We start from the raw sequence: 27,448 nt of genomic DNA on the forward strand, positions 1-27,448 counted from the left end.
AAGCTGCAGCACGAGACGAGGTTTGGACAGAGCACCACACAATGCATGTATTGTCGAGAAATATACTATTTCTCTTTCTGCGGCCCGAGAAGGAGAAACCTTTGTCTCATGTACAAAAAGGAGAAATGGGGAAAGAAGGCGGGAGCCAACGAGGTCATATATACTGGTAGGCAACGGGGCCGCGGAGCAAGGCAACCGTTTATGTGTCACCCATTTTGGGGTATATCAAGATGTGGCACATGCAAGCCTCCTCCAGACTAGTTAATATCACCAAACCCCTGTTCCCGCCACGAACTGATAGTGCTTGCACAAAAGCTGGTAGTGTGGAGTGTGGGACAAAGCCCGGCCTGACCAGTCAATGTGAGTGCACGGCGAGGACAGAAACGCAACCCTCGAGACAATCGGCTGGCGCGCCAGTCACAATCAGCAGCCCCCCCGCAAGCCCAAGGGTGGGCAGTACATGGTCATGTTACCCCAAGGGCCCGCCACCACCACCACGCTACTGGTAAAATGTCTTGGGTCAAAGAATCGAACCGGCGGCGGCGCTAGCTACGGGCAGACGAAGCGTGGGACAGCCCGGCCGTGCCGTGCGTGCGCAAGGCCAGAGCTGAAAGTTGCTGAACAAAGGAATAAGACATGGGCGCCGCCAAGAAAGATAACACAGCTGTGCAGAAGCGAGATAGAGAGAGAGAGAGAGAGGGAAAGAGAGAGAGGGAAAGAGAGAGAGACCATAGGTACTTCGCCATCGCATTCCGTGCGGTCAGGTCAAGTCACCGGCCCTCTCTTTACTTGGCTCTGAGCGGAAAGTACCCGCTGCGAGTGCAACCGCAGGGCAATCGGCCGGGAAGCGATGGGTGATCCCTTTGTGGGCGATAACACCGTAGAACCATGCTCAGCTAGTTAACGAACTTCCTATCTAAGTAGCGTGTGGCGACGAGAGGCAGGCTGTCAAGTTGGTTAAAGAGAGAGGAATGGCGCAACTGCCGACCTGTCACATTGCCTCTTGGTCGCGGCGTCGGCGTTGACGAGGGCTGAGGCCCTGGGGCTGGCTGGCTGAGCGTCGGCTGCCTGCTAGGCCGCGCGGGCATTTTTGCGCCTTTGTGCTCGTGTCTTTTACAGAGGAAACTGAATTATTGCACTGCCAAGGTAGCCGAACAAGGCCACACACAAATGCGCCCTAAGTGTGTGTGTGGGAGCAGCAAGAATAGAAACTCGGCTGCCTAGTATAACAGCAGGTAGTATACATACACTCACTGCCTGGTAACTTATACACGAGATGACGTCTGTCCTTCTCCACGCGAGCCGACTTTGCGTCTCCTATTTCCGCACGCGTGATGATTCTACCAAGCTTAGCATCTACAAGGAAGGGGAGAAAAGAGACAAATACGCAGCAGCGTTGCAAGGCACGCCCCGACTGCGCCACGAGCTGGACAGAATGACCTCGCCTCATGCAAGGCACAAAGACGGCTGTCTAACCGTGACAGCTGAGCAACACAAGACGGTATCCGAACCGAAGCACCCGGTTCGTCATCCCCCCCAAAAGGCGGACACAATGTTCCGATCAAGCAGGAAAGACCTCGATCGCAGATGTGCATCATGCAGGACGCAGCTTGTCCAAAAGGCCATCCTGCGTGACCCTGCGGCGATGGCTCCCCGCCGCATGCATGCACGGGTTTAGTGAGGGGAGATGCTAAGAGGGGATTCCCATCATGCAGGCGGAAGAAAGGTGATCATATGGTACATGGGGAAGTCTGGCCATGGGCAAAGATGGACAAGGACGAAGAAGAAGATGGTGGTTTGTCTCACGCGGTTGATACGAGGAGCAGCCAGTCAGGATGCAGAAGAGCGCTGCGCGGCCGTCTTAGCGGCTCGGCTAGCCTGGAGCTACCAGCTGCAGGTGCTGGAAAACGTGCTATAAAAAGCGTGCAGCGAGGACGAGGACCTGCTTTTTTAGCGTGCCAAGCCCTAAGCAGCACTGTGCCACTGTGCCACTGTGCCACTGTGCCACTGTGCCACTGTCTGACTGACTCCCCCAGACGGCCGCCAAAGCCCACTGATTGGCACCGACATGGCCCGCCACACCCGCCAACGAGAATCACTAAATCGTACATGCGATGCGCTAAAACGAGTGCCGTCTGTCATCTGCAGCACCGAGCGGGCCACCCACCACTGCCCGTCCACTAAACAGGGCATGGCCCGCCGTAGCTCCCGTCACATTCCCATCCCCAAGTGGCAATGCAAGCTGGGTCGTCAATGCATACCAAATCTTTGCTGCTGAAAGAGAAAGTATAAACCCAGCTTGATTTATGATTACGGCCCGCTACCGTGCTCCATACACCACAAGGGTGGCTGGAAGAGTGCGGTAGGACCACGATGGTACGACGACGGCCGTCGCACATCGCATCACCTACCACTTACACCACGCGGCTTCGGTGCAACCCAACCATCACCATCACCACCACCACCACCACCACCACCAGGTACTACTACTGTTGAACCGTTCATGCAGAGACATGGCAACGGAAATGCAAGACACCTTCCTTCGGTGGCTTGCCCATCTTGAGCCTAGCAGCATAGAACTAGCGAAAATCCCATGAGCAGCATGGCACTTTGCTGTGACTCTCTTCATTACGCCGTGCTGCTCCCTCCCCACTCACCCATCCCACCCACTCAAACTGCGTGAACCCCATGACTGATCTTTGTCGCATTTGGCCGTGTCGGTTTCGGGCCCTATTGGACTGGAGCCCCCCCTCCGTCTGCCGGATACAAGACCTGGCTTGATTGTGATTCCATGGCCAGACGGAAATGTCGTCATGTCTGCTGCCGGGCGCCGTTCCCCAAATCTAGCGGCGAAAACTCGTGTAAGTTGGGCGCCGTTCGTCTCAGTGGTGGGTTGCGTAAGCAGAGGCCACTTGGTCGGCTGCGCCATCTGAGCGTGCGTATTACCTTTTTGATGAATGCAGCAAGTGGTTCGTCTTGGTTAATCTAGGGGTTACGTTGCTTCTGGTTGGCACTGGAGTCAGAGGAGCTCACGTCACACAGCTCGTGTCGTATGTGGTCGGCATCAGAACAAACTCGAACAAACTCACTTCTCAATGTATAAAAGTCTCCCAATAGCAATTTGTGACAAATTCGCTCCCGGGTTGAGTAATGCAGCCTTTGCAGTCTAGAATTGATTCATTCTTGTGAAGCGGCCTCCGCCATCATCCTCCCAGCATTCGCAAACAGCACAAACGCTGACGCCCGTGAGCCAAGTCTCTTCAGTATGCCTGTTCCCTGGTATTTTCATACACGCTCCGAGGGTCTGGAAGCATTACAGAACGCTCGTATGTCCTGACTATGTAAAGACTTTTCAACACACGGCGGAGCGCGTCCTCGCCGCCGTCCAGACGCACCGCTCCAAGGATAGCCTCATCGGCCGTCACCATCATCTTCTTCGAAACGGAAGGAGTTCCCGCCGTCATCTTTAGGCAGAGATGAAGGCCGAATGAGAGGCCCGTCTCGGCGAGGGAGTCATGGCTGAGGACCCTTTTGCGAATCAGGGTCCACGTAGCTGTGTCATCGTTAGTTGGTGGCTGAACGGCACACGCCAAACTCTACTCTGGATACACAAGTTGCAGTACCTTTATCCCAGTCGCCCGTGTACCAGTCTTGAGCGAGCAGGTAGTATAAGGCTGCATTGCCATATAGAGAAAGTCGATCGTTTCTTGGAATCGACTTGCGCTGGCCGTCGAGGAGATACCAGGATTCGTGACGGCCACCATGATTGAGGGACTCTGCCGCGAGCGTCCTGTCGATGAAAGCATACCCGATTTTTGACTCGAGTTCCGTAATAAAATTTCCGAACCGGAATTCAAACTCCCTTATCCCGTGTGGATTGTTATCGGTTCTTTCTTTAAGAGCTGTGAAGCTTATGGCATAGGAAACAGCCGTTTGCCATGATGCTTCTATATATAGACAGCAAAAGCTTTTCACGTGATTGCCGACTTGCTTGACCTCAAGTCACAATTCTATTTCAAATTGAAGTAACAGCACAGTCTCGAATCTCAACTGGCGCGGGTCATTATTACTGCTGCGCAGTCAGTTTTGGCAATACTGTTGGACGAATAGCAGAGCACCCCGGTCACCATGGTCGCCAGACGGGCCTGAACATGCTACCAAGACCGGATCAAGCATAATCTTCCTTTGTTCTTTTCGCAGAACGTAATCAGAGTTTTCCAATCAATTTCAGCATATTCTACGCCTTCTAAACATACCTTGGGCCATGAAGAGGCACTCCACAGCACATGGAGCACTCACACCTACTGTTGGCATGTCCACAAAACGCCACATCCCGCGACGGCCCGTGTTCACGAAAAGGCATGGCGCCTTGCCTTTGAGCACTCACAAAACTTTGTTTTACAAATCACGTCTCATCACCAGCCGGTCGTCCCCCGCGGCTACCAGATCCGCTTGTAGCATCGCGACCAGAGAGCCCCCCCCCCCAGTCGTTCCACCTTGAGGGACTAGAAAACGGGTCTCACATTTCTCGGCAAGCCAAGGGAGCCAAGCGGGGATGATCGGGACCATGAGCTGTTTCTGTTTCCGCAGCATTTTAACCCAAATTTCCCCCATTCACCACCATCGCCCATTAACTTGAACAGTTGGTCAATTTTCCTGCTCGAAAAAGCACCTTCCTGCGTCTCTGGCCAGGACTAGCCCCCCTTCGCGATCGCCGCCGCAGCTAGTTTAAACCGTGTGCTACTTTTCCCCGCAGCGCAGCCTGAACCATCCATCTCTGCGTCGCACATCGATCTCCACTGCGGCCTCCCGCCTTGCGACGCCCAACGTCGAGCCAGCCAAAAGTGCACACGTGACGGTCTTTGCAGAAAATATCTGGGGAATGACATAGAGGGGAACGACTCCAGAAGCTCTGGAGCCCTTCCTCCTCTTTTGTTCCCAGTTTTGCTTCTGATGCCCGTTTCATCACTCGCAGCCAAGAGACGGTCGGCACGCAACTCGTATCCTTTCCAATTGGCCCTCGCAACCATCCTCGCCTTCTTTGCCGCCCTCTCCTGGCACCTCTACACAACACAGCGTCCTTCCTTCGCCGCCAGCATGACGTCGCAGAACGAGGGCAAGCCTAGCACATTTACCTACGTCCCGCCGGTCGGTGGCGAGACACCGGGCCGCCAGCAGCAGCAGCACACCATTGCGACCGACTCGAGCCTCCATGTCGCAATCGACGCGCAGGCCGGCGCCGACGGAACCCTCCGGGGTACCATGCCGCTGCGTCTCGTCTCGTACAACGTGCGCAACGCCAACCCGTTCCCCGTGACGGGCGAGCAGCCGTGGCGGGTCCGCAGCCCGAAGTTGTGCACGCAGCTGCGCTTCGTCACCGAGGCGCACGACAATGCGTTTCTGTGCCTGCAGGAGTGCTTCTACTCGCAGGTCAAGGACATTGACTCGCGGCTGGGGCCGGAGTGGGCGTGGATCGGCCGCGGACGCGACGCGCGCGAGACAGACGGCGAGTTCTCGCCCATCTACTACCGGCCGGCCGTGTGGGAGTGCACGCACAGCGAGACGCGGTGGCTGAGCGAGACGCCGCGCAAGCCCTCGCGCGGCTGGGACGCGGCGCTGAACCGCATCGTCACGATTGGCGAGTTTACGCACCGCGCGCGCGGGACCAAGGTCGTCGTCATGAGCACGCACTTTGACCACATTGGCGTCAAGGCCCGCGAGAACAGCGCGCGCCTGCTCATCTCCATCGGCAAGGAGTGGAGCGGCCGCTCGGAGCTCGCGGCCGTGCTGATTGGCGGCGACTTCAACAGCACCCCCGACGACGGCGCGTACAAGATGATGGTGGCCGAGGGGTCGGGCATGTCCGACGTCTCGGACCTGGTGCCGGCGGAGAGGCGCTACGGGAACCACCTGACGTACACGAGCTTTGGCGAGGCGGGCGAGTGGCCGCAGCGCATCGACTTTCTGTTCATCCAGGAGCCGCGCAAGGCCGCCGTCAAGTCGTTTGGCGTCTTGGCCAACAGCTTCGACGACAATGTGCGCATCTCGGATCACCGGCCCGTGGTGGCGGACATGGATATCCCGATTTAGACTTTTTTTTTTTTTTATAATTGCGCTTAATAGATGTAAATCAAGAACACGTAGTAACGACAAGACTACAATGAATATATAAACGAGCTTACAGCATGGATGGGCAACCCCAACTTGGGATCCTGGGGAGCACTCAAGAACTTTGCGTAACGGAGTGAAGCTTGCAACTCTCTGGTGAGGGTTTGCGTGACTCTGTGCAACACACCATGATTATACCGAGGTCGCGCAGAAACACATCGTTGTACGACCACGAACAAGGCAACAAGGCGATTGCGCAGCCGACAAACAAACAACGATGAGAGCGGGTCATTCCCCCAGCGCCGCCATGTCATGCGAGGGAGCGCGCTGCGTGAATCAGTCAGCGAAGCGGCAGTTTTTGTCTTGTTGACCAGTCACCCGATGGCTTTCTGCACGAGCGGGCTGAGACGCACTGTATCGCGTCGACGATGGTTGTGGGGAACGGGACAGGGCGTGCCCGTATCCCGACAATTTGCATCTTCCTGAGACGTGTGGAGGGCTCGCAGGGAGTCACGTCCAGAGCCGGCGAGAAACAAGTGGCCGTGAGCGCTTCTCCCGGATTCTTGGAAACTAGCAGTGTGTGGTTTCACGGCAGGAGGACCCGGCATGGAAAAGGGTGGCGAGGCAATATCAACAGAGGCGAGAGCCCACGTACTGCAGCGAGAGAGCACACCGCTACTCGCACCGTCGAGCAGCTCGCATATAGGAGAATACATGTATTCTTTCAAACTTTCACGGCCAGCGCCGGTAATGAGCATGCAGCGATGTGAGTAGGTGTCGGAGAGTAGAGAGTGCCGACGTTAGGCGGCCCGATATGCGACCCGGGCCGCTCACGAGCGTCTCTGCATGCATAGAGGCTTGACATTTCACCGAAAATACAAGCAGCAAAAGCGTATTGAATGGATAGAACAAGACACAGGAAATGATGGTCTATTTCTACGAGAATCCTGTCCTCTTTGCCCGCTGGTTGCGGGAGCCATTGGCAGATTGAGGCGTTGAGAGCCATCAGTAGGCATCTGTAATTTCGACAACATCCCAACATGACTACGCATCGCCTCCATCTCAGCTGCTGCTGCACCGATATGTAGAGACAGGTAGCCGAGTGGCAAAAAATACCATGAGTGGCATGGCGGGCGGGCGTCGGTGGGCAGTCCTGCAGCTGCTGCTTCTTGTCCAACTCACACGCCACAGACTGCTGCACGGCGTCCAGGCAGAAGCAGCAGCAGGAGACAGCAGCTGTGGCCCCCTTTTCCGACACACGTTGAGAAGGGCTCATCCTATTCGCAAGGAAGACAGAACACAGCAAGCCGCGGGACGAGCTCACAGCATTGTTCTTGACGTGGCGCCTGACGCAGGTTTGCAACGCGATATGGTGCATATCCGCAGCGGGCAGCATCAGGGTGACAGCTATACAGCTTCAAGTATGGCATTACTCACCGGAACTGACTGGTTGTATTTCAGTCTGCTACGTATCATCTGCATCTGCAAGTGAATCTGGATGGGCTACTGCCATTGTTGTCGAGTCAATGGCTCAGAGACCAGCCACACGACCGGCTTTCAACTTGAAACCGAGGCTGCCAGCCAGCGCGGGACGTGTGGTCAGGAAAAAGCAGAGCCAGACATTAGATAACAACAAGCAATCATTACTCATCGGAACGGGCTGCGCTGAGGTCTTGTTTTTTTTTTTTTTTTTTTTGGTGACGCCACATGATGCGCTGGCTAGGTGGGTAGAATAAACTCGCAGGCCGGAAGCAGCCTATGGCAAAGGATGGAGATATGGGGTAATGAGCGCCGATGATGTGGTGGCCGCCTATAGGTAGTTGCAGCTCGCCACTTGAGTCCGGATAGCGCCGTCGATTGAGGGGAATTGATTGTCCTTTGTGCTTCACAAGTTTGAGGCTCTGGTCTATCAAGTTCAGGGTCTTTTGTTTGGATTTCCGTCCGAGTGGGCGATAGGGAAGGACAGAGCAGTGCTATGATACTAGACTGAGCTGTTAATGGTCAATGGGACGGCCGAGGTTGCATTGACGGGATACGGTAGTTGCAGGTAGCGTAGCTAGGCCGTGGTGGCTGACGCGATTGCGGCGTGCGAACTGGAACTACGATGCCAGGACGCCTTTTTTCCCGCCTTTACCAGTAGTTCCCTATGTGAGTCAGTGGTCTGTAACACACTCGGGATTTTTTCCTGCTCACAATTGTTAGAGTAGGAGCGTAGCAAGAGTGTAGTAGGAGTGTCACGAGCAAACGCAGCACATGTAGCGACTACATGGCGCCATCGTCAATTCCCGATGCAGGGCATTACGTCTTGTGTGACTGCGCATAGGCCCCGTGTTTTTCTCAACATGCAAGATGATGCTGATGACTTTTTGCGCTTGTGTGTGCGGCATTTCGGGATTCAGTGAACCTCTTTCGACGGGACTGCCGCAACAATGGGAAACAAGGTATCAAAGGGAAAAAAGGCTCGAAGGATGAGACATGTCAGCCCCGCTTTGGGACAAGATGAGCGTTCGCTTGTTCCTCTTTACAGTATCGACGACGCAATCACTGAGACCCGGCACATCAGCCCAGCTACCGGGCCTACAGGTTGCAAGAGGCATAAATGGACAGAAATGGCACCGGGAAGAAGCGAAGCCGTGCAAAAAACGCCTCTGCTGATCCAAAGCAAAGAAGCTTTTTATTTCGGGGCGGGGGGCGGCGACGGCGGCGGCGGCGGAGAGTACTGGCAAAGTAGTAGTAGGTAACTTAGTTACGGGCTGAGCTTTGTCAGTACAAGCCCAAGCCCAAGCGATACTTTGTTTTCCGCTGTTCCCCACAGTTGGGCTTCCATCGGGAAGACGTGGGTATCTTTTAGTTTGATGGGAACCGTTGAATGCGTCCAAGAAACCTGCTTTCGTGGTTGGAAAAAGGTTCGTTGGCTCGGGCTCAGGCTTGTGTTACAGGTACCTGATGTAAGCTCATCTGGTACGACCTTCTCAACAGAAGGCAGCTGCGAGATGAGGCTACCGAGGGGACAATGGTATCCTGCAGGAGAGTCCAGTGACTTTTTTTTTGCTCCATGATTGTGCAAATAGGTGGGGGGAAAGGGGCAGGGGCAAGATATCGCAGAATGCACGAGAAAAGGGTCACTAGACCCCCGATGATGGCCAACGGGGATGAAGCTTGTTTTTTTTTCCTGTGGTGTCGACCAGTAAGTTGGGCTGCGATGTGGTGATGCCACTGGCTGCGAGATGTAGCGCAATTGAAACGACTCCATAGTTACCCAAGGGGGATGCGGCTCGGCAGAGACGGGGGGAGGTGGCGGGAGGGCTGGTATCGATCAATTTCGTGGGGGGAGGGGGTTCTATGCAAGCAAAAAAGAGTCAATGATGGTTATGGAGACGAGGATGGATACGTAATGGGGCCAGACAGGTTCAACTTGCCGTCCATGACATGCTTTGTTCGCTGACGGACAGTTCGATGTTGGGCAGCAGAGACACATGAACAAGCCAGCTTGACAGCGACTTTGAACGTCCCACTTTGGGCGACGGGGGGGGGGGGGGGGGGGACCCGAGTTGACACCTTGGATCGACATGTGTAGGAGAGGACGGCGATTGGCTGGGGGTGCGCCAGAAGGGGTCTTGATGCATGAATATCTAATTGAACTGGGGGGTTGGAAAATAATGCTTGGCCAGAGACAATGTCGCGCTGGCATCGATGCTGACGTAATGCAGTGGCCGCGACATCAATGTATCGGCTGAGCAATGTAATTGTTTGCGGACTTGATTCTGTCTGGGTCGTGGAATAGAACTGTCTTCACCAATGTGGTATTTAGCCGTCGCCTTTGACTCTGCCATGTCGTCGTTGACTGGGCCGCCCGAGGGCGAAGCTGAAAGGGCACCTAGAGGCGTATAAAACGGGACGAGCCGTCGACAACCCTCGCCAGCAAACGGTCACTAGCCGCGAAAAAGCACTGTAAGTTCTTTTTGTTTTGACGCCGGTGGACTAGAGATACCGTTATTGCTGCCCTGGGCTGTATCCATATTTATTCGGACTTTTTGCAGAGTTTTATTTTGGGACGACGACCGTTCGCTAAATGTACGGATACGTGTAGAAGAAGTTGGGCAGGGCTGGACGAGGGATGAGGGTACCCCATGTGCCGAGCGCCACAACCTTCAAACTTCCCAGCAGGCACTTTTTGTCGTCGTGTCTCTTTTTTTTTTCCACCCCTTTCTGCTAGGCCCTTTTTACTCGTCGAAACCTCGTTCGCCCCCCCTGTCCATCCGCCCACCCTGGTCAAGTTTGCTGCGCTGGCATCGTTGTGCAACACAGTACTGCGCCAGGGTAACTGTACCTTGCACCCACGCCCTTTTCTCTCTCTCGGAGTGACTGGGTTGATATGTGTCTTGAACGCCTGCAGTCTTACTTGGTTACTCATCAATTTCTCTGCAGCTTGTCTTGAAAGAACTTGTTTGACGCAAAACCCTGAATATCAAGAGATCTCAGGGGCGACTAAAGAAAAAAGGTGAATGACACATTTGCGTGCATTTCTTGTCAAGACGTAACCGTGCTGCCGGGGGATGCTGGGAACCGTCCGTCATACAAGGCGCGCCGGTCATGGCAGCCCAAAGCTACACAGTCATTTTTCTCGCCCTTGTATGCTGAAAATTCTCATCTTCGAGCAGAGTTTTTTTTTTTTTTCCAATTGTCTCATTCTTTTTTTTTCTAAAAACGTGTCGGTCCCTGCGCCATGACTCTTTCGCCAACACAAAGCTCCTCTTATATGGCCCCCTCGACGTTTCACGACATTGGCGAGGCGCACCACCCACGGCCGAGGCGAGGCACCAGACGAATAGCAGGATAAGACGGGAAAGAAAAGAACGAAAAAATTAAATGCTGCCGTCCAGTCATGCCAGTCTGGTCCCCCGTGGCCGGCACCTGGGCTGCAGAGTGCAGTAGTGCCCGGGCCTGCATGAGCTTGTGGCAGAGACATGCAGCAATCGAGGCATATACTTTTTCTCGGGCGTCATTCCAGGCGGTTGGCCAGGTACATGGAGAAGTGGTGGAAGCCGTGTACTGGTAAATACCTACCTCGCCTCTGCTGGTTGCGCCGTCGGCTCCAGTTAATTGGGACAAGCTGCCTACTACTTGCAGCCACGGCATTGAGTTGTAGCGGACGCTAATAATAATGTAGCTTTCTTTGCGGTGGTGATGTGACTGATGATGGACTTGTGTGAACGTTGCTGGGCACTAAAACTGCCCACCAGCGCTGGCACTGACACTGGCCCAGTAACTGGGTACCTACCTAGGTACCTGAGTAGGTAGGTACCCAGGTAACTGCCCGCGCCGCCCATGAATTCACCACCATCATGCGCCGTTTATGATTAATGCCGTGCGCCTGGAAGCAGCCCAGTAACTGTACCACCAGCGCAGCAATGGCTGCCTGGCCTTCTGCCTATTCACGTATCACACCACTTGTATAATAATAATAAGCACCATGGTCCAAGCCCGCGCACCTTGTTTCGCTATGCTGGTCTCCTTGCCTCCCTACCTTACCTTGCCTGATAGCGCTGATGCCACTGACATGTACCGCTGGCGCCGCTGAAGTCAAGTACCTTTCCACCTGGTTTTCCACTGCCACTACCTAAAACTGCCTGTGCCAGCCGCTACACCGATCCCGGTTTCTACCCACCAGTATATCGACGTCCCGACCTAGCGCCGTTGCTGTCCTCGCTGTTTACCGTCTTCTTTCAATGGCCCTGCGATTATGATTAGTCTCTCGTCTTTTATAGACTACATCTCTGCTCAGTTTCTTCTTCCACCTCGCTCCAATCACGACCCTGCACCGCTGCTGCCCATCTACCTACTGGCTGGCTTCGACTTCTGGCTGCCCTTTCCGCCCTCTGCCCTGCCTGCCCTGCCTGTCTGTCTGGCACCTGCCTGGGTCCTGTCTTTGTGCCCGACCCCACTCGCCCACGCCCACTCAACCCGCTTTGCCCCAGCTACTCTGGCTCTGGCTCCTCACGTCCCGTCCCTTTCCCTTCCCTTCCCTCCCATTTAGCTGCTGCTAGCTGCTCGCTACTCTGTTTTCCCATTTATTTTATTTTGCCGCTATTCCTCTCCTGCCCTCTCGTCACCGCCCATCGTCCACCCTTCGCGATTTCGTCTTTTTTTCTGACGCTTAATCGCTCGGGCGCCTCACTCAAACCTAGACTCGATTTTTGAATATTGCGTCTTGTTTGGATAATATCTATTATTCCTGCGCATAACGCTCTGCACTCGCATCATTCGTCATAGTCGTTCCTCGTGTGCTTCGCCATCGACTGGGAGTCCGTTTCGTCCCATCCCAGGCGCTGCCTGACCCAAAGCGTCTCGACGCTCCTCAACCTCTTCTCGCCATGGCTCCCGCCGAGCACAGCTCCTTTGCGGCATACGTCGACGATGCCAACGAGGACACTGGCAGCTCCATCGAGGGCACTCGCATTTATGCCGTTGCCGACGAAATGCCTCCGCACAAGAACCGTCCCAACGTCGGCAGCAGGCTCATGACCGACCATTCAGGCAACCCTCGCTCCAAGCGCGCTAGCTTGACCGAGTCCGACTCAACCCGCTCCTCCAACAAGAGCTCCGACAAGCACCGCGAAAGGACTCGCCCTGCCGATTCTCGCAGGTCCTCCCAACAGTACGACAGTGATCGCGAGCGCGAGCATCAGCGCGCCCGCCAGGAGAGAAAGGCTCGCGAGTCTGAAGGTCGCCGCTCCCACGGCCACTCGCCCAAGGAGTCCTCGAAGAAGACGAGGCCTACCATACAGCATGGCCCTCCTCACCCTATGCCGCGAGGTGTGTCTGATGAATACCCGCGCTACGCCTATCAGCAGCCTGCCGCGCCCTTTGCCCGCCCTCGCCCGGCCTCGAGGTCTGCTACATACTACGATGGACAGCCATTCCCTCCTCCGCCAGCAGGCATGGCCTGGCATCCTCCTCCTCCTTTTCCTCCCGGCCACTTCCCACCTGGTCCTCCCGGTCATCCCAGGCATTTCCCGCCCATGCATGACATGTCTCCGCGAGGTATGCCTCCGCCCTCGCCCATGGGCATGGCGCCGCCAGGCTACTTTCCCGGTCCGCCTCACCCCGGTTACAGTGACCATCTCAAGGCCAGGTTCGAGTCAAGGCCCCCATCCGCCATGGGCGCCTTGGGTGGCCCCGAGCGTTTTCCTCCAGGCTACAGCCCAGATGAATATGGTGATGAGTCGGCACCCAATGTGAAGCGCCGTCCTTCACACCCCTCCAGAGGTGAAAGTGATCGCAGGATGATGCCGCCTCCTGATCGCGTCCCCCAGCGGACCATGTCGGCCGCCCCTCAGCATAGCGGCCCCTATCGTCCGCCGCCTGGTCGCCCCCAAATAAGCCAGCATCCTCGACGGCCATCCGTCAACAGGCACTCGGCCTGCTTTGCTGATGAATATGACGACGAAGAGTATGATCCTAGCCACGGGCGCTTCCAAGACCTATCCCCAGAGCCATCCTATCGCCAGAGACGCTACGTGGACCCGGCACGGTCGAGGCGTGGCTCCCAGGCATACGAAAGCGTCGACATCATCCCAGCCAGCCGGCGTGCTCGTAGGGCCTCCGCCTACGGTGCGCCGCCTCGCGCCGCCGCCGCCAAGTACGAAGCCCAGTACGCAGCTTCCAAGATGATGGATGCTCAAAAGTATCAGGATGCTGTCACTGGTGGACCCAAGATGCCACTCACCGCCGAGATGCTGCAGAAGGCAACTCGAGGCAACCCTGGCAGCCAGTCCACTCGCAGCAGCGGCAGCCGTGATGATAGTGAGTATCGTCGCAGCTACACCACGGGCATCACCCGCTCATCTTCTGGCAATGGCACGCAAGACGTCACCATCAAAGTTGGCGACGCCGAATTCAAAGTCCAGAGCGGAACAGAATTCACTTTCACCTCTAAAGGTGGTCAGCAGCAGATTCGATCTAGCAGTGACAAGTCTAGCACCGTCTATCAGCTAGAGGACGGTCGTGATCATGAGCGGGAGCTCCCGCGCATGACTCTGCCACATCGAATCCGTGCACCAAGCCAGTCGGGACAACGGCCGCGTGGATACACGTCCGGAACATATTCGCCTTATGAGCACATGTACGCCGAAGGAGGCAACTACATTTAATGCCGCGAGGTGGATGATCTATTGACGACTGACATTTACGACCATTTAATGACGACATGACACTTTTTGCATCACGACAAAATATGAGCCTTCACCACAGCAGACGGAAACATTTACGACGTGCGATTCTCTTCTCTTTCATCTTACCCGTCTTTTCATTTATTTTGCCTCTTTCCAAATTTTCAAGCGTTGTTTACTCCTACATGTACTCTGTTGTCCTTGTTTCGCTAGGCAGTCTGGTTGATGCCGAGCCAAGCGAAGCAGCTATGATACCCAAACCTAATTACCGAGGACGTTATTCGGAGTGTATAATGGAGCTTGGCAGTTGTTCCTCCAGATTGATGGAATCTTGATTGCTGCTACGGCGGCGGGGTCTGTCCGCCGCTCTTCGTTTCTCTTCTCAGCCCCTTTTCTTACTTGTACTGGCCGTGTGGTGCTTGTTTTGTTCAGCAGATTCCAAGCTATGTCAGCCGTGCTGACATGTGCGTCGGAGTACTATTATTGTACGATGAGAGCCGGGATCGGTGGCACGACCTCGGCCTGTGCGAGGCTGTCGCTACTGTACTCGGACTGTGTTGGACACTTGCTTTCATTTGTTTATGCTGAAACAGCACATCGCCATATTATAGACTGTACAGGCGGACGAGGTTCGCGCCTCTTTACCGTGTGCCTGCAGACATGATGGCTGGTTTTAACCGGCAGCATCATTTTGAGGGTATTCTTTGGTTTTGTTTCTTTTTGTGCTACGGGTTAGACAAATGCTTTTCTTAGTTATTGTGTCCTTTTTCCCTTTCCTTGGTTCACGTTGTCCTCTGTTCGCAAAAGGCTACGGCATACTACAGCAAAAAGATTGGAGCCATATGAGCGATGGAACTTACAACAGATAACAGCAATAAGACTGATAATATCCTGTGCAACGCAACATGCAAACAAGCCGTGAGCCTGAGTGCCTAATTGGGTGGTGACGAGTGGTTGCCTGGCCAGAGCAAGGCCCCGCTTTGGTTTGTTTACTACGAGCGTCATCGGGCATGGCTTGGTTGACCAGAGCTGCGCGAAGGTCTGGCTAGATACAGTAGATCAATCAAAATAATTACGATCCCGTATGGGGCATGAATAAAGCTTGACAAGTTGTGTTAATTAGCTACTATATGCTATTTTCACGGCGCCGAGGAGACTGGTTGGGAGCTGTTGATGCACCCCCAGCCCAACCTTGTAGGAGCAGGCATTGCCACACCCCAGCCACCCTCTACTGGTTTCTGTAGGAACATCAGACCCTCGCTGCCAGGTCTTTTCCTCTCCCGCACACCACTCATTCTTGCATCGCATTAACCCATCATTTCCTCGACGAAAAAAAGCTCGGCATCCACGCATTCAAGAGCCGACATTTCTTATTCTTCATTCCAGCCGACAAGCGCCCTTTTTCCTTCTCTGAACCCGCAGATCGCCTTTGTAACCCTCAGGCTCAGATACTGGAATTCGTCGTACCTGAGTTTCTTCCTTGCTAAGCCTACGAGAAGGGGTCCGCATTCCACGACACATCTCACCTTCAAGCAATTCGTGTCTTTATTCCCCGATCCGACCAGACACTGATCCACCACTACTGGAACGAGAGCCGCACCTTATCGAGAGGCCCAAGACACCATGGCACCGGTCCTGACGCCGCTGCTCCGGCGAGCCTTTGCCGCTGTCAGCGCCTCTCCTCTTCCTTCGGCAACGGTCGACACCGGAGCAGCAGACGGCCCTCTCGGAGATGCCACGCGTGTCCTGAGCGCGCGGGATACCGGCAGCAACCGTCCCGACCCGGGGAAGGGCGTGCTGGACCCGCACGATATCTCCAACGTGGGCTTCTTTGTGCTGTTCGCTCTGCTTGGTTTCGCATTTGTCGTGGCGGCAATCTGGTTCTTCTTCTGGGCACGCAATGGCGGTTTTCACTTTAAGCAGACGGACTGGGAGGACTACAAGACGGCCGTGCTGCGCAAGCGTGGTCCCAATGGTACGCTGCTCTCGGGTGCCACCGAGTCGACGAATCTTGGTGGCGGCAGTGTCTACAAGGATGTTGCCGACGACGGCAAGACGACGATCACGGAAAGCACGGGACTGAGCGGCATCACGGCGGGCGCGAGCGACATTGCGGCCCGGGAGAAGAGAGAAGAGAAGCGTGCCAAGAGGCAGCGGGAGCGCGACCAACGCAAAAAGGACAAGAAGCGCAGCGAGGTCAGCAGCAGCGCCGGCGGCGAGTATGATGAGAAGCAGCAAAAGAGACGCGTCGGCGAAAATGGCGAAGTGCTGGACGAGGAGGCGGAGTTGAAGGCCCGCGATGAGCTGCGCAACTACCGCCACGAAAAGGCCGCACGGGTTGGCGGCCTAAACAAGCAATCAGAGGGCTCGTCGTGGGACGGATCCAACCCGACTGCTAGTCACACGGGTACCGAATCGGAGCTCCTCCCCAACAAGCAGAGCACGCCAACCAATACGCCAACCAAGGACAAGAAGCGCGGAGGCGGCATCCGCAAGGTGTACTCGACGGCGGAGCGCAACGAGGATCGGGAGGCGGAGAGGATCCGCGCCGAGGCCAGGCGTCTCCGGGACGAGGGACGCACGCACCGCCGGGATTTCTCGTTCCAGCGCGCCGAGGCGACGGATAGTCTGCTGTCGGGCAGTGGTGTCGGAAGTAGGAGCGAGGTGACGAGCGCGGAGGGCAGCGAGCTCGGGACAAAGAGCTACCACCACTCGCGGCCGGAGATTTCGAGGGCACAGAGGGACAAGGACAGGGAGGAGCGGAGGGCGAGGAGAGGAGGTTATAGACGTGGACGAGGCGATGATGAGCTTTAGATGGGGAGATATTCTGATGAATTCGACTGGGTGGAGAAATGCAAGGTTGATCAAGTTTACGATTTTTGTCGATTTGTTTTTACGGATAAAGCCATGATGGACGCGATAAGCCAAATTGATACATGTAGATTAGCAATGGACAGTGACGTCTCTAAATTGAATCATATATATATATATTTATGCATACATGAACATCTAAGCCGGATCTGTAACTGGGCACTGATTGAAGATGATTTCTGTATAATGGTGAAAGCTGATGAAAGGATCAAAATCTGATAACATGGCCCGGGTGGGCGGACAACCCCCAGCAGAGGTGTTACAGGGACTGCGTCAAGCCGATCAGGGACCGCAGGGGGGAGGGGGGCACTGTCTCGAGTATTGCAGGTCAAGGGGCGGTTTTCCTTTTGACTGCGTCCTGCAGATATCAGGGGCCGTCTGTAGTCTGACTTTGGTCCCGCCTCGATGGAGATTTTCATCTATTCTTGCTGCTATTTTTCTCGGAATGAATGCCTGCATCGTCGGTATCTGGTGATGGGCTCTCTCTCTCTCTCTCACGTGGCTTGGCGGGAGAGACGCCCCGCCCGCCGCGACGAAATCGAAGGTTTCCGGAGGGAAAAGCAGCCAGAAAAAGAAGGGTTCCCCATAAAAGATTGGCCTGCGTCTGCTGTATTACGTAGCATTCCAAAGCCCACACTAGAAACGTTATTCTGTCCTACCTACCTATGCAGTGTACAGATCTTTGACAAAAGAAATTGCCATTTTCTGTCGGTTGCCATGGAGCTTGTGGCACCGGGTTTCTGGTTCTTCCTGCAATGCACATGTAGTCGCATTCCTAGTTCTTGCACACACGTGGAGGCAAGTTAGCATGCTGCCTGGTAGGTAGTGCTGGCAGTGACCCCAATGCTGCGACGTTTGGGATCATCCCGACGATTCCGCTCCCGCCGCGCTGCCCACTTCCGTCATCGAGGGCCGCAGTCGGTGGGGCTAGCACTTTTCTCTGTTGCCTTGTGCCTGATGAGCTGTTCAAGGCAGGCCACTTTGCCTTTTTCTTTTCGGCAGAATTGGAAGAGAGAGGATGATGGGTGGCTCTGCGTAGGGTACGAGCATCTAGATGGATGTTTATGCAGGCTCCCGGGCCTGTTAGGTCAATGGGCAGTCAGCTACCGCTGTCCCGACTCATGCGACTCGCCCAACACACAAGCAGGCAGCTGAGGTGGTGTGTGCTGGCAGCCTCTCTGTAGCGTCCCTGGGCAGCCACTAAAAACCGGCGCCACAGCTGTCTCCTCCCCTACAATCACTTGCCACTTTTCCATGCCACTGGGCCACTGTCCTGCTTGCGCCCCAGTCGGTATATCCGCCCGCTGTAACTGCCCGCAGCAGCACAGCGCCCACTGCCCACCTATTCCCCACTCCCCGATCCTCTCTCTGCCTTGTCTCGCTCACTAGAAACTCCTCTGACGCTTTCCCTTCCTCCCTCCAAAACAATCCCCAAACCAACGTCCCGATATCCCTTTGTCATTGCCCCCGTCCGAGCTTTCATCGCCCTCCCACCCTTTGCTGCTTTCTCGATTCCCTGATTCCATTGCTTTGACGGGTGACTTTTCACGGCCTTTTCTTCGACTCGAGAATCCTGCAATACCTCATTTTATTGCGTCCAGATTCGCAGTGTTCGCCACCGCCCGCCCACAGCGCTCTCCCCCGCAAGCAGCATCGCCCGTCCCGCCCGCCGAGACACAGCCCAACGACGCGGCGGCTCGCCCTTTTCCCTCCCACGACTCCCGCTGCGGCGGCGTCGCCGGCATCGACCCTCCAACATTTCCGACACGATTTTCTTCTCCTGCTCGCTTTGACGGAGCGATTCGGCGCACCGCATCTCGACCGCTGCTGCCTCGAACATCGTCACGCGCCGGCACTAGCCCAGCCACCTAACCGAAACCAAACTCGCGGCTACCACCGTCATGTCAGATCCCTCGTCGGCCCTGACGGGCGTCGTCATCGGCCTCGTCTCGTCGTTTGGCTCGATTCTCCTCATCGGCCTCGTCGTCTTTGTCTTTTGGGCCTCGGGCTGCGCCGGCTCCGGCCGCATCCTGCTCGACCGCCTCGGCCGCCCCGGCGAGTACGATGACGAGCAGGCCTTTCTGCGCGAGGAGGAGGAGGCCCTGGAGACGATGGATGAGATGGCCCGTACAGACTATCTGCGAGCAAAAGGTAAGGCCTACTGCGATGGAAATGCGCATACTGCCGTCTTCTCGTCCGTGCCGAGACTAACATGGACTGCGCAGCCTTTGTCACCGCCAACCCTCCCGAATCGCTGCAAACCGACATCTCCCTCTCACAATATCTCGCCATCCAAGAAAAGGGCGTCTCTGCCTGGGAATTTGAGCCTGAACTCGAAATCGCCAACTGCTTCGTCGAAGGCCGCACCGAAATCGAGTTTTACGATTCCGAATGCACCGTCATGTGCAACTTGCCCGTACCGAAACAAAACGACGTCTACTACTGGGAAGCCAAGATCTACGAAAAGCCCGAATCGACCCTGCTCGGCATCGGCATGGCTACCAAGCCTTACCCCCTCTTCCGTCTCCCAGGTAGGCCTCATCTGCTTGTCTGTCAAGGGACCATGTGCTAACTTGTTAGGCTATCATAAATACTCGGTTGCATATCACTCCAATGGCTCACGCCACTATAACCAACCCTTTAGTCATACCCCCTACGGTCCCCGTCTCGTCCAGGGCGATGTCGTCGGCGTTGGATATCGACCCAGAACCGGCGCCATATTCTTCACTCGCAACGGCAAGAAGCTCGAAGAAGTCGTGCATGGGCTCAAGTCGCAAAACTTCTTCCCTGCTATCGGCGCCAACGGTCCGGCCACTGTTCACGTCAACTTGGGCCAGTCTGGATTCGTCTTCATCGAGGCCAACGTCAAGAAATGGGGTCTCGCCCCCGTCACCGGTAGCCTCGCACCTCCACCCCCGTACGGCTCCGAGCAGGGCAGTATTCTTCTCGAGTCCGGCACCAAGGACGGCTACACTCCATCCCCAGGACGCCGCCACGGCCACTCATTCAGCGGCTCCATGTATAGTGTCCGGGGAGCACAGCCACCCGCCAATGCGCAGCACGGTCGAACCCGCAGCGGCAATTTTCGAATGCTTCCGACGAGTCCTGGCCCCGTGCGCAGCCCTACCGATATTTCTCTTGCCCAGCTTGTTCGCGCTGACGAGGGCGGCGAGACGAGCAGCTCTGCACAGCAGCAGCAGCAGCAGCAGCAGCAGCAGCAGTCGGAAGAAGAGCACCAGACCGAGAATCCGCTGCACTTGCATCTGCTCGATGCTACGAACCCGCCGCCCGACTATACGAGTCCCACTGGCTCCGACAGTGAAGGAAGCAGTCGCCGAAATAGCACAGACAGCGACGATACGCCTCTGATTCAAGTCATGAACCGCAGCCGCGGCAACTCGACCGCTGCACCCGGCACCACCACCAACGATCCCCCGGTGCCGAGCTACCGCGATGCTATCGAGCAGGGAGCCGGGCAGCACCGACGTAACAGCTCCGACTCTGAGCGGTCCGCATCCGACACAGCGGGCGATGATGAATCGGAATCGAGTTCCGATGATTCCACCAATACAGTGACACCTCTGTCCCACAACCCCCCCTCGGAAACCTAAACACGACCCTGGACATGTGTGTTGAACGACATTTTTTATGAATATACTATAGCATCAGATGCTGGCTAGCTTTGTCAGTATAGGCATTTGGAGTTTTGTCTCGTTGTCAAAAAGAGGAGGAAAACGGAACTTTTGTCCTCGTCTTTTGTTTCCTTGTGTTTTTGGTCACTTGCAAGCCAATTCACCACGTTCACCGCCGCGTGGTTTTTTTGTTTTTCGCACGCACTGGCGCTCGGGAGTTTCACCACCTTTCATTTTTCTTTCTTTCTTTTTTCTTGTATAAGCATGTGGAAACCACTCATTCGTTTTTTTCTGGAGGTCGTTTACTTTACCTGGGATGTCGAAAGTAGGGCCAAATGCCCGTCTCGAAGGCTTGGGAACAAAGGGAACCGGAGGGAGCAAGTCAATCAGATACCATAATCATAGCAATGCACGTTGTTGTGTTTCTCTCTATCATTGAAATGTCCCACAGCTATGTTCCCCGCAGATGACTTTAGCAACGCTAATCTCTTGTACTTGGTTGGTCTTACGGCTATACCCGGTAGACACAAATTGTAGCGCCATTCATCTTGTGCTCTCACGTCTCCTCGGTCGTGTTAACCACTTTTGCCTTCGTCTTGGCCCTGGCGTTGGGTTTTGTGATCTTAGCCTTTTCTTCTAGCTTTAGCCTCTTCGTCTCTCGAGCCGCGCGTTCTGCCTTTCTCCTCTGTTCCGCCTCCCACATCTTCACGGCCTTGTTCCTGAGCTCTCTGTACCTCTCCTTGGCCTCCCTCTTCTTCTCCTCGGCCTTTTGCTTCTCCTCTGCCATCCTCTTCCGCGTGGCTTCCTTCTTCCCCTCGGCTTTCGTGCTGTCTTTTGCCTTTTTCTGCCACTCTGTCCCCTTCCTTTCTTCCTTCCTTTGCTGTGCCTCCTTTCTTCCTTGTCTCTTGGCACTTTGTCTCACGCGCGGCTCCCTTGCCCTTGTCTCCAGTACTTTCACCTTCTGCTCTTCCAGAAGGCTCTGCTCTTGTTTCCGTTTGGCCCCTCCTTCTTCTCCGACTTTGTCAGTTTCTTCGGTCGCGTCTCGGCCGTCGCGGTCTGGCCAGCGGCTGCCGTCGGCAGAGAGCCTTGCTCGGCATTCGTACAGGTATTCTCTTTGACGTAAATAGTTCTCGTGTCATTCGCCGGGGCCTTGGATTTCTGGGTCAGCTAGATTGTGTCATTGCATCAAACGCACTTGCGCAGACACTTGCCGCAACAGGCCAGGACACGGATGCGCCGGTTCTGTGTAGATACAAGTTCTCCAGGATACTCTTTCGTCTCTGCTGAAGCTCGCCTGGTTGATGCTCCAACCGCTTCACATCGTCCCAGACATGGTTTTCCCAGCGTTGCGCCTTTCGCGCTCCCGGAAACTGCGCCGTCCACTCGGCAACGCAGTCCAACGGCCAGTACTGGTAGATGTAATCTTTGACTGCCTTGGTCCTCGGGTGGGCAAAAATGATTTTGAACTCGTTCTCGTCGCAGTAGGAAGTGAGCCGCGGCTCTTCAATGTTCTGACAGTACGACGTATGGTTTGGATTGAGCCGCTGCGGTGGGTGTGGTGTCAGCACAACCACCTCGCGGCCGGTGCTGATGTACAGCGCAAACAGAATTGAGGCAGCACGGACGTAACGCGTCCACTGCTTGGCCGACTTGACGCGGTAACGGCAGCTCGGGTCCGACTTGTCCTTTAGAGGGCCCATGGCCTGCGTAAGTGTCCGCCGGTCATGTTCCTTGGCCCAGCTCTCGACCTGGTCGAAGCCGACGCCCCTCCGGAGCAACAGGTTGTTGGGCTCGCAGGCGTCATGGAAGCGCGTCCATATCTGTGCGGCTTCTTCGAGCGTGATAAAGCTGAGCCACAGGTCAATATCCATCGTAGACCATCGATCAGAGAACGAATGAATCTAGATTCTGCGAATCATGCACCCGGGAGTGGCGAGCGTATGTACATGTAAGACAATACATACCATGGCTGTCAAACGCGTACTGCCGGTGCGTGACGTGCTGTCGGCCCGCGCGTTTGCTGTCCTCGTCGTCCGTTTGCTGCCAGCATTTATTCTTGTCCTGCATTTGGCCGAGAGATATGCAGGCGGCTTGGCCGGGCTTCTAGTATAAGCGAGTCAAGTATTTATTGATGTATTTCAAGCTGTCGTTTCTCTATTACTAATTAGATGCGATGCAGCTGAACCGTTTAGCAGCATCGTGGCTGCGTCGCTACGCCGCATAGACAGCCGGCGATGATGTCACAGTCCTTTACTAGAAGTCCCGCAGTACTAGCCGGTGTAAATAAAATTACATGTCTACTCTTTGGACCATTTGATTCATACTGTCTAGTTTTCGCTCCCTCCTGGATCTTCTGTGTTGATATTTGTTGCTCGCTCGCGTATACCATCTCAACATCAAGCGTATTAGGGATAATCAGACCAAAACTTGGCTGCAAGGTAGGTCCCTACGCAAGCGGACTCTGACACTTTCCATGATCACTTTCAATAGTCTAACAGCACCCTCTGGGCGATCCTTACTTCGACCCTTCTTTGTCGTGTCATGCTCGCCGCGACTTTCAGACGGCCGTTCGGCCCGCTTCCCCCGTTAAGCCTCCCTCAGCACTTTACCTCTCTCTCACGCGCTCGGACTATTCTTTCCCGGGACAAACCCTCTCGCTTTATGAAGCTCGATTGAGTTTTCTTTTTCTTTTTCGTGACGGCAAGGCTGTGCACGCATTGTCAACGCGTCTGGTCCACACAACCGCCCGGATCTCGCGCCGGCCAACTGACTCGGCGAAAGCCCGACAAAGGCAAAACAACGTTTTTTGGCCCAGGCACAAGAGACGCCAAGGACGGGATACTCCGGTTCTTTCGGCATGGATACCGGTTTTGGAATCAAGAAAAGCACTTGTACCGCGCGCCCGTGGGACCCGGAAGAAATTTAGAGTTTTTTCTTTGTTAGGCTCGGACCCGTACGATGAGCCACAACAGACGCTTGTCGTGACAGCTTACTGGTACGTAAAAGGCTTGTTTTTTTTGCGCACCAATCTTGATGGATCGGACAGTGTCAAATAAAAATCAGCTCATTACATCTGCGCTGCTCTCGCTGGGGGGCGTGCAAGATCCACCTTGTGATGTATGGGCCGAGAGCAGACTGATGGACGGTACGTAATTGCCCGACTTCAATTCGAGCTTTGATACAGCTACACTCGGACGCCTTGTCTATCGTATTGTTAAAATTTGCAATAGTGTCACGAAGTTGGTAAAGGTTCCCAGCGGTTCGGGGAGCACAGCATGATGGCACTGATACCTGATTTTGGCGTGCATTATGAAACAATGGACACTGTAACACGGCGTCTTTTCTGTGTTGTGTTTGTGATGAACTTTTGACCCTGGCGGATCGTACTTTACACCGCTTCTTGCGCCTCAGTTATGTGTGATTCAGGCAATGGTTCAGCTCATTTTGGCAGTCTTTGACTGGCTGCATGGGACGATGCTGTACCACCCCATCGCCATGCAAGCAGCCAAATGTATTTCTGGTCCGCTACCGGCGGAATGCGGCTCTTTTTTTCGGTGATGCTTCCATCCTACAACAATAGTACTGTACGCCAGGCATATTTGCCTTGTGGAAATTACCAGTACTACCGTACCAGGTGACACATTGTCGTAGATCCTGTCCATCAGCAACAAAGTCTCAGCCAGATAGCACACCCTTGGACGCACAAGGCATTGGGAGAAAGAACCTTCCGCGATAACTCAGAGTGACTATCGTCATGCTACGTGCCATCAAGCCCCCTTTCCTACATCTACGCCCATCGCCAATGATCGGCCTCATCTCATACAATTACTTGTCGCTGAAGAAGTCAACCTGTCGGTGTCGCCTACCCGGGAGTCGTCACAGCCCGCCCAATTTCGCCACTCCACCACGCGCCCCATATCACGGCTGTCGGGAAACCTTGTCGGGGTACTTTGTCCCGAAGAACTGGGACGCCAATTGTCCTCAACATTGTGACTCGTTTCCCTCTCTCACTTTCTCTCCACACCGAGAAACAAGAAAACACCCGCAGCCTTACCCGCGGCTGCAAGTTCAGGGTCTAATTGTCGCGATGGTGCAAAAATAGAAACATGTGCGCGCTGGAGGCGGGCTAGTCGGGCCGGTTGGGGAGGAGACGAAATAGCGCCACTCAGCTGGTCGATGCATAAGGCTGGGGACAGATGAGCTGTAGTGATGTGACTTGTTCTTCTCCTCGGCTCTGGGGCCAAACGAGCAAAAGCTCGAAGCGGTTCAGCCGCAAGTCCACCACATACACAGCATCGTGTGTGCCGTGTTGCTTCTTTCAGTTCGGGTATCGTGGGCGTTGCTTGGTGTCGGTCCACCGAATTGCCTTTTCTCGTGTATGTACAGCACGTTCCCTAGCAACCTGCTTGGCAGATATCTACTCATGCCCTGGCGAGCATGATAGATAGGCTATGTCCGTTTTTATGGTAGTCTGCAAAAGTATGGTGCGAATACGTCACCGAGACACATGTGCGAAAACGTAGTCTTTTTGCACCCGACAGAGTACCCCATGCGGTCATGGAAATGACTGCCCCGTGTGTTGCTCTCAGCGAGGAGTCACGATGATTCCAACTTGTTCAAGCTCACACGGCCCGCGAAATTTGCCACTGCCCTACAGAAGGAATGGTGGACCGGCGAAATCGGACACGCCCCCCGTCCCTCCGCTCTTGATCGAATGGAGGGAATGCCGGGCATGCATGCAGGCCCTGCCGTCTTTAGACGCACGATGGTTCTGAAAATAGAAACGCAGGCTGGCTGGCGTTGAAGAAATGCGGGCTAGCCAACCACCACTTTTCTGCAGTACTCTCCGGATTACGAAAGAGCCCCTGCCAATCTCTCCGTGGAAGGCTGGGCTGGCCGTGATGAGCAAGGGTCTTTGCTCTCTCGGCAATGCATCTGCAGTAATCCCTCGGGTCACCGTCCCCTCTTGCTTCCTTACCGCTAGTCAGACTGATATCGATGCGGAATCTTCCTTTGGACTAGTAGCTCGGAAAAGCTGTTGATCACGGCTAGCCCCATTAGTTGCCTCGTGCGTTTTTTTGCGCGGTTTCTCTGGGCAAGGGAAATGTCAACGCCAAGCAGCCCATCCTCCGCATCATGCAAGGCCGGGTTGCTAAATATAGCTCAGCCCCAGTTACCTCTTCTCTTACTGGCTCGCTTCTCGTGGCCCGTTGCAGCATGCACACATGCCCCCCCCCCCAAGCAAAGGGTTATACCGGCCGCCTGGCTCCAGAATTATGGCAAAAAATGATACCCGATTGATACATCTTATCACTGCTCGTTATACAGCCGAAAAACAGAATTATAGTCTGAACGGATGCTGGTGGCCACGGCCCGTTCGTTCATTCGATTTTTGCAGAGTCAAAAATAGAGCCCCGCAGCTATTCTTAGCCATCTCGGATAGTTAACCTTGACGTCGCAGTCTTTTCTGCTGGCAAATGATTTCTTTTCTTTATGATGAATATACACCGGTTAAGACGTGCACATTGTAGAGTATACAAATATTTTGTTACATGCAGGAAATGATACTGATCTCTCAATCAGGACAATTTGCACATGCTTCCAATTTATAGTACCGAGTGCAGTTTTCTAAAATCACTGCCTCCAAACAGCATCACGTTACTAGTAAAATGTGTATCGCATTGCCGAGGAGTGACATGCATTAAACTTTGGTAGCTGAATCGGGCTTGTGGATAGAAAGCGCGACGCATCGTGCGATGCCTATGCCAAGTTCACGCCAACGCTGATGACCAGAAACAAGCCCCAGGCGTACAGGACAAGTTTGGAATTTGCAGGGCTAGCACTGAACCACACCCTTGGTAGCACCACAACATTCTTCCACTTGGTACATGGACACCAATATGCTCGCAGTGGCCTCAGCCCTAAACGGGTGCGCACAAAGACACGTGCCCAGCCATGTCTGCCATTGTCATGCCACGCTGTGGCGTTCGATAGTCTGCAGCTGTGTCACCAAACCACAACAAGAACCATGCTCTTGAATGGAACAATTTGAAACGTGGAGCTACTTTACACCTCGCGACCTGTTCTACCGAGCAGGCACGGCTCCTGCACAAGGAGATCCGAGCTCCCAACCGCCATGCCAGTGGACGACTGAACAAGTATCGTTCCTTTGGGCGATGGGTGCTTTGGCCAATCTCCCGGTGCTCTGTGGGACGATGAAAAGCGCAACTGTGTGTAAATTACATGGTTGCCACTTTCACGCCACACCGCGACGACCGCCTCGCCTTCAGGATCCTCGCGGGGCTTGCCGTACTGCTGGGTCACTTCTACAACTTCTTATCCACCTGCCATGTGCCAGGCACGCTCTACCCATGACGATGATCAATCTTTTAGTAAATTTGCGCTGTCAATGCGATGTCCGGTTTTAGGTAAGCGAATGGATTGCGCAAGGTTTGCGGCCACACGGGCAGCCTACGTAAATACGTAAACTTGCGTGCTTGGGTCTCGCGGCCTTCGAGCCGCCGCAAAGCATATGGCGCAGGGCTTAGCGTCGGGAAAACTGAACCTTGACAATTGGATTCTCAACTCGATCTAGGGAAAATCACGCAGGAAAAGAACGCGATAAGCCAAAAGTAACACGAACGTAAATTGAGTTTCGAGTCTTGT

At 54.8% G+C, this 27,448-nt stretch overlaps 6 protein-coding genes across 6 annotated transcripts; 4 read left to right on the plus strand and 2 right to left on the minus strand.

Moving 5' to 3' along the window:
* Positions 1-2,942: 2,942 nt before the first annotated feature.
* Positions 2,943-4,363, minus strand: LMH87_004451 (uncharacterized protein; the record flags this gene model as incomplete). Its single annotated transcript, XM_056195670.1, has 5 exons — positions 2,943-3,003; positions 3,090-3,166; positions 3,318-3,553; positions 3,624-3,862; positions 4,302-4,363. 5 exons carry the CDS (start codon positions 4,361-4,363, stop codon positions 2,943-2,945), a joined length of 675 nt encoding a protein of 224 aa, XP_056049275.1.
* Positions 4,364-4,953: 590 nt separating this feature from the next.
* Positions 4,954-6,090, plus strand: LMH87_004452 (uncharacterized protein; the record flags this gene model as incomplete). Its single annotated transcript, XM_056195671.1, has 1 exon — positions 4,954-6,090. One exon carries the CDS (start codon positions 4,954-4,956, stop codon positions 6,088-6,090), a length of 1,137 nt encoding a protein of 378 aa, XP_056049276.1.
* Positions 6,091-12,482: 6,392 nt separating this feature from the next.
* On the plus strand, positions 12,483-14,261 carry LMH87_004453 (uncharacterized protein; the record flags this gene model as incomplete). Its single annotated transcript, XM_056195672.1, has 1 exon — positions 12,483-14,261. The coding sequence occupies one exon, from the start codon at positions 12,483-12,485 to the stop codon at positions 14,259-14,261; it is 1,779 nt and encodes a 592-aa protein (XP_056049277.1).
* A 1,641-nt stretch (positions 14,262-15,902) lies between these two features.
* On the plus strand, positions 15,903-17,093 carry LMH87_004454 (uncharacterized protein; the record flags this gene model as incomplete). Its single annotated transcript, XM_056195673.1, has 1 exon — positions 15,903-17,093. One exon carries the CDS (start codon positions 15,903-15,905, stop codon positions 17,091-17,093), a length of 1,191 nt encoding a protein of 396 aa, XP_056049278.1.
* Positions 17,094-19,051: 1,958 nt separating this feature from the next.
* On the plus strand, positions 19,052-20,761 carry LMH87_004455 (uncharacterized protein; the record flags this gene model as incomplete). Its single annotated transcript, XM_056195674.1, has 3 exons — positions 19,052-19,301; positions 19,376-19,681; positions 19,731-20,761. The coding sequence occupies 3 exons, from the start codon at positions 19,052-19,054 to the stop codon at positions 20,759-20,761; spliced, it is 1,587 nt and encodes a 528-aa protein (XP_056049279.1).
* Positions 20,762-21,338: 577 nt separating this feature from the next.
* Positions 21,339-22,749, minus strand: LMH87_004456 (uncharacterized protein; the record flags this gene model as incomplete). Its single annotated transcript, XM_056195675.1, has 4 exons — positions 21,339-21,693; positions 21,741-21,931; positions 21,994-22,683; positions 22,747-22,749. The coding sequence occupies 4 exons, from the start codon at positions 22,747-22,749 to the stop codon at positions 21,339-21,341; spliced, it is 1,239 nt and encodes a 412-aa protein (XP_056049280.1).
* Positions 22,750-27,448: the final 4,699 nt, after the last annotated feature.

The sequence above is a fragment of the Akanthomyces muscarius genome, chromosome 2 (genome assembly GCF_028009165.1).
Source record: "Akanthomyces muscarius strain Ve6 chromosome 2, whole genome shotgun sequence".
In the NCBI taxonomy this organism is placed as follows: Eukaryota; Fungi; Ascomycota; class Sordariomycetes; order Hypocreales; family Cordycipitaceae; genus Akanthomyces; species Akanthomyces muscarius.